This window comes from Pristiophorus japonicus, chromosome 5 (assembly GCF_044704955.1).
Source record: "Pristiophorus japonicus isolate sPriJap1 chromosome 5, sPriJap1.hap1, whole genome shotgun sequence".
Classification (NCBI taxonomy): domain Eukaryota; kingdom Metazoa; phylum Chordata; class Chondrichthyes; family Pristiophoridae; genus Pristiophorus; species Pristiophorus japonicus.
The window spans coordinates 158,001,783-158,011,562 of record NC_091981.1 but is presented as its reverse complement, the minus strand read 5'-3'; the positions used below and the strand labels follow the sequence as shown (position 1 = coordinate 158,011,562).

Here is a 9,780-nt window from a genome sequence, read left to right as displayed (position 1 = left end):
GAATGGGACAAGTGTTAGCATTTAGTGGCATGAGTAAGCAGTGACAGATGAGTGGCTTCTGATAGTAGCAGCAATTTGTCATGCATCGTGTGAGACTTAAGTGAGAAGGGAGGGAGGGGAAGATTGTTTAAAATCCTGCAGGACTTTTTCTCCAGCTTTGCCTGGCTCCACTCTCCTGCCCTCTCCTGTCCATCATCTGTTCTTCCAGTGGTGACAGCACATGGATGTAGAGGAGGCAGACCCTTTCTCCTGGGGCTGCCTGCTCCCTGTTATTGTGTGTGAACTTGGCCTGCAGGAATGAAGGAAGTGTGCGAGTGTGAGGGTGATTTGAGGACATGCATGTCAGGATAGAATAGTATTGCTGGTGTGTGAAAGATGACAGAGGTGTGAGAAGGTGAAGGCAGTAATGGTGAGGAGAGTAGCAGATGCAGATTGCTGCAGTAGAAGTAGAAGGAGGTGGAATGAAGTGTGCTGCAGTGATTGTAGGTGAGTGCTGGTAATCAGGAGCAGCAAGGTTTGAGAATGCTGGGGCTACAGGTAATGCAGGGCTAAACAGAAAGTAATAAGTTAGCGGGCTTACCTTAGGCTCCTAGTGAGGTCATTGATCTTCTTCCTGTACTGCAGCCATATCCCGGGGACGATGCTCTGGCAATGCCACCTCTGCCTACACATGTCAGGCAGGTTGCCTGGAAATCTTCCTGATGCCTGGTGGAAACAACATGTCCTGCTCCTGCCAGCCTCCTCCACCAAAACCGCCAAAGCAGCATCAGAAATGAGGGGTCCTTGCAGCTTCTGCTGTGGCCGTCATTGTCCACAATCTTCAGTGACTGTTGCTGGCAGACAAACCATTTAATAGATGCACGCTGATTTTAAAAGGTATCAGCAAGGTGCGATATTGGCGCCCCTAATTATACGAGCTGCTAATGAACAGAGGGAATAACGCTGGCAGCCCGCCTATTTTATTTTAATTAATGAGGGGGCTGAATGTGGAGCCTTTGTTGTATCCCACGTAATCGGTTGCATACTGCTGATGACAGTGCATAAAATTGTGCTAAAAGCAATTTTGACCTCTTTTTTTTGGACTGAATAATAATAATTGTGAATTTTGCAAGATTACAAAATATAAAAAGACGAGGAAACTTCATCTTAGCTCATCCAACAAGAAAAAAGTATTTACTCTCACTGTCATCATGTTGAATGATTCTAAGATTATCATCTCCACTATCCGACCCACTGCATTATTCTAATAGGTGCCAGACTAGGCTTGTGGCAGGTGGTGAGAGAACCAACACGAGGGAAAAACCTACTTAACCCCATCTTCACCAATCTACCTGTCGCAGATGCATCTGTCCATGACAGTATTGGTAGGAGTGATCACCGCACAGTCGTTGTGGAGACAAAGTCCCATCTTCACAATGAGGACACCCTCCATCGTGTTGTGTGGCACTACCATCGTGCTAAATGGGATAGATTCAGAATAGATCTAACAGCGCAAAACTGGACATCCATGAGGCACTGTGGCCCATCAGCAGCAGTAGAATTGTATTCCACCACAATCTGTAACCTCATGGCCCGGCATATCACTCACCCCACCACTACCATCAAGCCAGGGGACCAAACCTGTTTCAATGAGGAATGCAGAAGAGCATGCCAAGAGCAGCACCAGGCATACCTAAAAATGAGGTGCCAACTTGGCTACAACACAGGACTACATGTATGTAGAAGCAGCATGCCAAAAACTTGGCTAAGTGAACCCACAACTAACAGATCAGATCAAAGCTCTGCAGTCCTTCCACATCCAATCGTGAATGGTGGTGGACTCAACAAGCTCGAATAGACCTACATCCTAGGGTTTTAAAAGAGATAGTGGATGAATTGATTGTCATCTTCCAAAATCCATAGATTCCAGAATGGTTCGCATGGATTGGAAGGTAGCAAATGTAACCCCACTATTTAAAAAAGATGGGAGAGAGAAAACGGGGAACTACAGACCAGTTAGCCTGACATCAGTAGTAGAGAAAATGTTAGAATCTATTATTAAGGACGTGTTAATGGGGTACTTAGAAAATAATAATAGGATTAACATAAGAACATAAGAAATAGGAGGAGTAGGCCATTTGGCCCTTTGATCCTGCTCTGCCATTCAATAAGATCATGGCTGATCTGATCATGGAATCAGCTCCACTTCGCTGCCCGCTCCCCATAACCCTTTATTTCCTTATCGCTCAAAAATCTGTCTATCCCCACCTTAAATATATTCAATGATCCAGGCTCCACAGCTTTCTGGGGCAGAGAATTCCACAGATTTACAACCCTTTGATTGGGCTGAGTCAGCACAGATTTATGAAAGGGAAACTGTTAAGAGTTTTTTGAGATTTTAACTAGCAGAATAGTCAGACCCGATACACAACTTTATGTTCATTTAGTAAATTTTTTAACACTTCTTTAGTCCTGTATAATTGCATAAATCATGGTGTTTGCTTAGCACAGTTGGTAGCACATCCACTTTTGAGTCAGAAGATTGTGGGCTCAAGCCCTTTTCCAGCACTGGAACACAAAATCTCCGTGCAGCACTGAGAAAGTGCTGCATGTTCAAACTGCTATCCTTTGGATGAGGTGTTAAGCAAATGGTTAATATGCCTGTTCCAGTGATTCAGGTGCATGTTAAAGATTCAGAGATTCAATATTCAAAGAACAGGGAGTTCACCCCATGTCCTAGCCAACATTCCTTCCTCAACCAACACAGCACTTTCATCTTATTGCTTTGCAGGATCTTGCTGTGTTTAGAATGATTGCTACATTTGTCTACATAATAGTCACTTCAAAGTAATACATTTTATTTGAAACACTTGGAGATATTTCTGAAAGTTGTGATCAGGTCCTATATAAATACAAGTCTTTTTGTAATTACTATTATGAGTAAAATGATATTATTGGCATAGCAAATGGGACTGTGTACTGATATTCCTTACATTTGTTGAACAAAATCTCATCATTACCTTTTTTTTCATAATTATAGGTTACTTGTGTTCATGGAAATAATCCTCAAAAATCAGAACTTCTAAAAGCTGGCAACCCTAAGAATACGCAAAAGCACATATGGACAGAAAGCAGCAAAGATCTGTCTATTAGCCGCCTGCTTTCACAGACATTATCTGGCAAAGAGAATGCTACTGCTGTGGATCTGCACTATGAAACTCCAGTACCTTATTCTGACCAGGATATATGGGATTGGTTGCGAAATGCTTCAGATCAGAAGGAGCCCCGCCCTCGACCTAAGAGACGACCTATAGTCAAAACGGGAAAGTTTAAGAAAATGTTCGGCTGGGGAGACTTTCATTCCAACATCAAAACCGTCAAGCTAAACCTACTCATAACAGGCAAAATAGTAGACCACGGGAACGGTACCTTTAGTGTCTACTTCCGTCACAATTCCACTGGCCAGGGGAATGTTTCTGTCAGCCTGGTGCCCCCTACAAAAATTGTGGAATTTGACTTGGCTCAACAGACGGTGATTGATGCCAAAGATTCGAAGACATTTAACTGCCGCATTGAGTACGAGAAAGTGGACAAGGCGAAGAAGACTACGCTTTGCAACTATGATCCATCCAAAACTTGTTACCAGGAGCAGACTCAAAGCCACGTGTCATGGCTCTGCTCCAAACCCTTTAAAGTCATATGTATTTATATTTCATTTTACAGTACAGATTATAAACTAGTGCAGAAAGTGTGTCCAGATTACAATTACCACAGTGACACTCCTTACTTCCCCTCTGGCTGAGGGTGACATGATTGAAGTCTGAGAAAGCGGTTATTGTAATTATGTTATTGTAATGAATTCTATATCTTCGTCTTCATTTGTATGAATGGTTTGTACTGTATATAGTTTATCCAGTGTTATTTGAGCTACCTATGAACATTAACGTAACTGTCTCTCTTGCTTGTTTATGGTTTAAAGAACAAATGAAATGAAATTAAAAATAACCTTTTATTTGTGTAGCCGTTATAGCTTACAACAAACTCATGTACAAAAATACAATTATTAAGATTAATGTAACTGGTGAAGGAACAATTTAAGAGGTATACATATACCATATTACTCATCGTCTGTATTAAAGTATTTTATTTCTGAAAGATATGATATGTAAATAGGAATAAAATACTAAAAGATTTCAGTTTGAAAATGTGGATACACTCCAGTGATGTCACATTAATAATTCGTGCACCCTTTCAAGGACTTTCTTTCGTTGATGATGTGTATATGTGGTGCTTCTGCCTCAGGATCTTATCCTGATGGATTTTGCAGAGTGAGGCAGACTCCCAGACAAACACAAATGTCCACTCAGAACAAACACTTGGCATCATTGCTGATACAACTACTTCCACTGGGGACTTATAGATGATTTTTTGCATGGTGACACATGCCACAAAGTTAGCTGCTGCTACATTGGTATTTGACCAATATATTCAACCGCAGCCAAAGCTGACTAAGCTGAATCCAGCCAAGTTTTTCAAGCAACTATTCTCAGAAACAGACTGCAAAAGCACAGCATGTAGCACCTTACTGTCCCACTTTACATTGCAATTGAAATTGTACACAAATCTATCATTATTTAAATGTGGAACTAGGGTCCATTCATTAATGCTCTGACCAAAAATCCTGTTGTCTTTTAGCAAGACACATTATTAAGTTATCAGCGATTTGCTAAACATATTAAAAAAGTATAATGTTGGTAAAGAAGCCCAGTTGAGACAGGAGGAAGGTCAGAGGGATAGATCTTGACTTTGAGTGATAATGTAAAATGAGTTACAGCAAGTTGGCAGTGTGTTTTGCATCTCTCCTGATTTTTATTTTCATTGACTTCACTGGAAATAAACATCAGAAAAGTTGTAAAACAGGCTGCTGACTCACGATCACACATTTTACATTATTGGACAAAGTCAAGATCTACCGCAGAGCATGGTACAGAATCACTAACTATGACACAACCATTGGTTTAATTTCTTAAAAATATTTGATATTGATATACACAGAAAATTCTGGTATTCTAAAAAATTAATTATTTTTCTTGATGAATTATTATTTCATCCACTATAGGTTGGCTTCTACTTCAGTGTTAGTGTGTCAATAAGACATAAACAATCAGTTAAAATTGTTTGATGGGAAAATAATTAAAAAGCAGAAGTGAAGTGACTCGATGGGCATTGTGCACCTGTGGCGCGATCAGTTCACTTCGCTCATAATGCAAGGCCAGCGAATTTACATATTTAGGTGGTGTCCTCACACATGATGCATTGGCAGAACACCAGAGTTGCATTGGCAGTTATCGGGCATCAGCAATTGTTAAATGGCTGCTCGTTGCCCTTAAAATAATAGAACAGTCCAAAATCCAAGATTGGGCGCTGCAGGGCATAGAAAAGGAGATCCTGCAATGAATGGCTGCCCTCTCTGGAGAAGAAGGCCACCCAGCAATAAATAGTAAAATTTTCTCACCAGACCTCCTCCAAAGCTCCTATTTCATATGGACACTGATCATCTAGAACTTTGCTCAGCTGCCCCAGGTGGATTAAGGGGCTTCCCCAGTATTTGCACTAAGCACAGTTGCCTGGAACCGTGGTAGAAGAGCAGTGCAACCCCCAGAAAAATGGAGTAAGCGGCGAAAAAGGGCTATTTGTAATGTTTCTCCAAGGCTTCCAACTAACTTCCACCAAAGTTCTGGTGGGAGATCAGGAGAACCTGCGGAAGTTCTCCCCAAGGCTATCGTGAGCTTGCACAGATTCTAACGGGTCAAAATTCCCCCGTTGTGTGCCTCACGTTAGTGCCTCCGGGGAGGGCCGGGGGGGAGGGGGAAACTAACGAGACATGAACCTGTTTTCGCCTGGGGCAGGGGGGCATTACCGGCTCTTGCAGAATTGCACAGGTGTTAGCGGAGGCGAGAGCACGGTAGCATGGTAGCACTGCGCCCTGCCGGTAGTACCCTCGGCCACCGCGCAACCGGCGATGTTGTCATCGGCGTGCGTGGTGACCCCTTTCCGTCTCATGGTGGAAATTGCCCAGCACCCCGCGAAGCTGTCGTGAATCGGGCCGAACTCTGCTCACAGGGCGGAATTTAAACTGGCGCTGTGCCATGCGCCACTGTCTTGGTGTTCTGTGGCATGGTCCAGGCCGCCATCATGCAGCCCAACACTCCGTTTCGGTGCTGGGCTGTGGCCAAGGCACCACCGCGCCCTGGTGCCCCATTGCAGGCCATCAGAGACTGTGCAGAGTTCGCAGAGGCCCTCCCCTTTAACGGAAGGGGAGGGGCGTTGAAATGCATCAGTGCTACGTGGAGAGGCCGCGTAGCACTGCCCACCCTGCCCACAGTCAGTCTGCCAACATTCACCTTCTAGGCTCATATGTGAAGAAGAGCCATTTAGGTAAGGTACCACAGGGGTTTTCGTGCCTGAGGAACTGTACCCCCAGCATGAACCAAAATCTTCTAAGAGCAGGTGACACTAAAAAACACAGGAAACAATCATTTATTATTAATGCGTTATAATTATTGAGTTTGTAATATATACCTTGCATTGACAAATGGCTTCTTTGGAGACTGAAAATTATATCTAACTGACTATAGTTTTTTTAATAGAAAAAAGGTTTAAGTGAAACTAGCAAAAGAAGAGGTGGTTCAAACTTTTAACAAATTAACATTAAAGTTAGGATTACAACTTAAAAATAATGAACTAAAATTTTGACATTATTTACACAAATTAACAAGATCCCAGTGACTAAATGATATCAATGTTCTTGAACAATAAATTAAAAAGCTGCCTTTCTTTGATCAAAGCATAAATATTTATATATTTTAAAAAGAAACTTGGCTTTGAAATTATGCAGTGAGATAATTGCCTTGAATTTCTCCCGATCTCCTGCTGTTTCTTTGGTGGAACACCTGGAGAAACCTTCCAGTCCAAAAAACAACTACTAACCACTATTCTCCATTTTCTGATCTTTCCAATTGTAGCTAGAGCAGCTCCAGCAATAGCTTCACTTCACATCTCTACACCTCTGGAGTCTCCCAAGGATTCATCCTTGGCATCCTCTCTCTCATCTACATGCGGTCTTTAATGATATCATCCAGAGATATGCGAGCAGCTTCCCCATGTGTCCCCTCTCCCCCCACCATCTCTCTGTTCTCCTGACTCTGGCCTTTTTTGCATACCACCTCCCTTGGTCCCACCATTGGCGGCCATGCCTCCAGCTGTCTAGAACCCATGCTCTGAAATACCTATGCTAAACTCTGCCATCTCTCCTCCTGTAACATACTCTTTACAGCCCACTTCATTGACCAAGCTTTTCATCACCCATACTAGGGAAAGACATTCGGCTGCTTTGCACCTCCCATTAGTGCCTGGGGGAGGGGGGTGGGGGGAGGGTGCGGTAACGGAGCGCTAAGGAGTTAGCGACCGGGCACGGCAAATTTAGCGACACCTGCGAAGTACAGTGCCAGTTTAGTGCTGGTGCTAACACTTACCGCCTGAGTCTCTATAACACCTCGCAGATTGTGACATCATAAAGTGCGCAGCGCCCTGTTACCGCCCCGGATGTGAAATTAGCTCCCGACCCCAGCTGTATTGCCGGGCTTGAACAATGGCAGGAAGCGGAGGCATTGTCACCTCGCCTGGCTGCTTGGTGAGTGCTAATTAAAGGCTGTGGTATTCAGGTAGGCCAACCTTTATTTTTTGCACCAATCTGGTCCTGCTTGAAAGTTTTTGATGCTTCATCATTGCTGCAAGATGTCCAAGCCCTCCACTCTCTGAGAGTGTTTGGGGCTGTAATGACAGTCCCACAGGTCGCCTGGCAACACAGGACTGAGCACCAGCATTGGCCCTTCTCTTTAAGCGAGGGAAGCAGCCGCTGACGCCAATATCATTACACTCCACATTGTTCCGTGCTCTGCCGTTACCACCCTGCTCTCGCACTATAGCACTCTAAGAGAAGTGGTTAGCGCTTGATTTAGCACTCCACTCCGTCCTGGAGTGCTAAAGCTGAATTTCCCAGGAGCAGAAAATCATTATTACCTGGCGGTACTTTTCCGAGATTTCAAAAGTTATCGCCCCAAACACTACGGAATTTCTAGCCACTAATATTTCCTCCTTGATCCGGCATCTACTTTTGGCTGATTACACCTCTGTGATGCTCCTTGGGATGTTTTTCTACATTAAAAATACCACATTAATGTCGTTTTTGTTGTTTAGCCAATGTCCTATAATGCTGTTACATTCCCTTTAATGCCGTATGCTGATGAGCTCCATGTCCTAAAGCATCATCTTCTTTAGTGTTTTCCTTCCCCGTTCCCCAAACGCCCCAACTCTTCAAGATTTCCATTAGATTTAATGGGACTTGACTAACCAGTTTAGGTGCTTCGAGTGAAAATAGTTACATTCCAAAATCCTAAGAGTTCGACTCCTGCAGCAGAATAATTTTCACAATTGACTCGAAGTCTTATCAGCTGATTGTAGGCCTGCAGACAAAGCCACAGTGAAGCACGCCCATTACAAGTCACATAGTTGCTGCAAACCACTTTTATCTTCACATTTGTCTTATCTCTTTAGCACAGCTCTCAGTCTGGTGAATGCATACATTTCAATGCTGTTATAAACATATTGGTTGATAAATTGCTTCTTGACTGATATGTTTGCCAGTGCACATAAAGATCTGCCAGTTTATTAATGTAGCACATTACACCGTACTGTTAGGTTTCACATAATGACTGTACAGCCATTACTGAATCATGGATTGATGCTGTGGTAAATCCGGAACTGAAGTAATCTCAGTGCCAGTTATAAGCAGGGAAATGACTGAGATGAAGCTACGAGATGTTATCTTGGACAAAACAAATGAAGGAAAAAGGAATAGCTTTAAAGATATACAAAAATAGATAAATGCATGTCTTGTGATGCTCAGAGTAAGAAAATAAACTGGAGGAATTCAAAAAAATTATGCCACAGGAAGATATAGATTTAATATCATGAACAGAAACTTGACTGCAAACTGGACAGGAGTAAAAAATAAAAATCTGGACTGATGTACACAAAAAAGAGGTTCAGGGTCAACGGGGTTGATTTTCATTGCCTTTGCCTGGCATTAATGGGGTGGTAGGGTGGGGGTAACAGTTTCAAAATGGGGACGGTAGCATTACTGTCCTGCAATGGGGCTGGCTCCATTTTGAAAGGAGCCTACCACTGGGTATCCATAACGCCTACCTGTCTCAGGTGATAGGCCCCTTTTAACATGGAAATTGGGGTCCAATCACGAAAATAGGACCTCAATTGCCATTTTTGATTGGAACTGGTCAGAGCATGCACTGTGCAGGATCCAATCAGTTCTGTGGGTGATGGAACTGAAGTGGCCCACCGCAGGTAGTGTCGAATAATCTGGGTTGTTGCCAACCCGTGACCCACATGCTCTGTGATCGCAATCCTCCCCCCCGCCCCCCCCCCCCCAACAAGTTACCTTGCAGGCGGTTGTCCCAGCCTGATCGTGAGGCCTCAATCTGCCGAGTTGTATTGTGGTTGCCTGTTGACGCCTTGCAGCTCGCCTTTCAAATTTAAATGAGGCCAGTGCCTCAAAGTAATGTGGGCCAGCGAAGTTCGCTGGTGGGTCGTCCTTAAGTCAAAATTGACCCCAATATGTTTAGAGATCAAAGGTAAACACAGGATTGTTATATTATTGGGTTTGTACTACAGACTTCCTATTTGTAGGAAGGAAATAGAGGAGGGAAGATCAGGGAGATGAGT

The 9,780-nt window shown here is 43.4% G+C and overlaps 1 protein-coding gene across 1 annotated transcript; it reads left to right on the top strand.

Annotated features, from left to right (window-relative positions):
- Positions 1-425: 425 nt before the first annotated feature.
- Positions 426-3,781, top strand: LOC139264117 (neurexophilin-1-like). The gene is made up of 2 exons (XM_070880209.1): positions 426-482; positions 3,020-3,781. Exons 1-2 carry the CDS (start codon positions 426-428, stop codon positions 3,779-3,781), a joined length of 819 nt encoding a protein of 272 aa, XP_070736310.1.
- Positions 3,782-9,780: the final 5,999 nt, after the last annotated feature.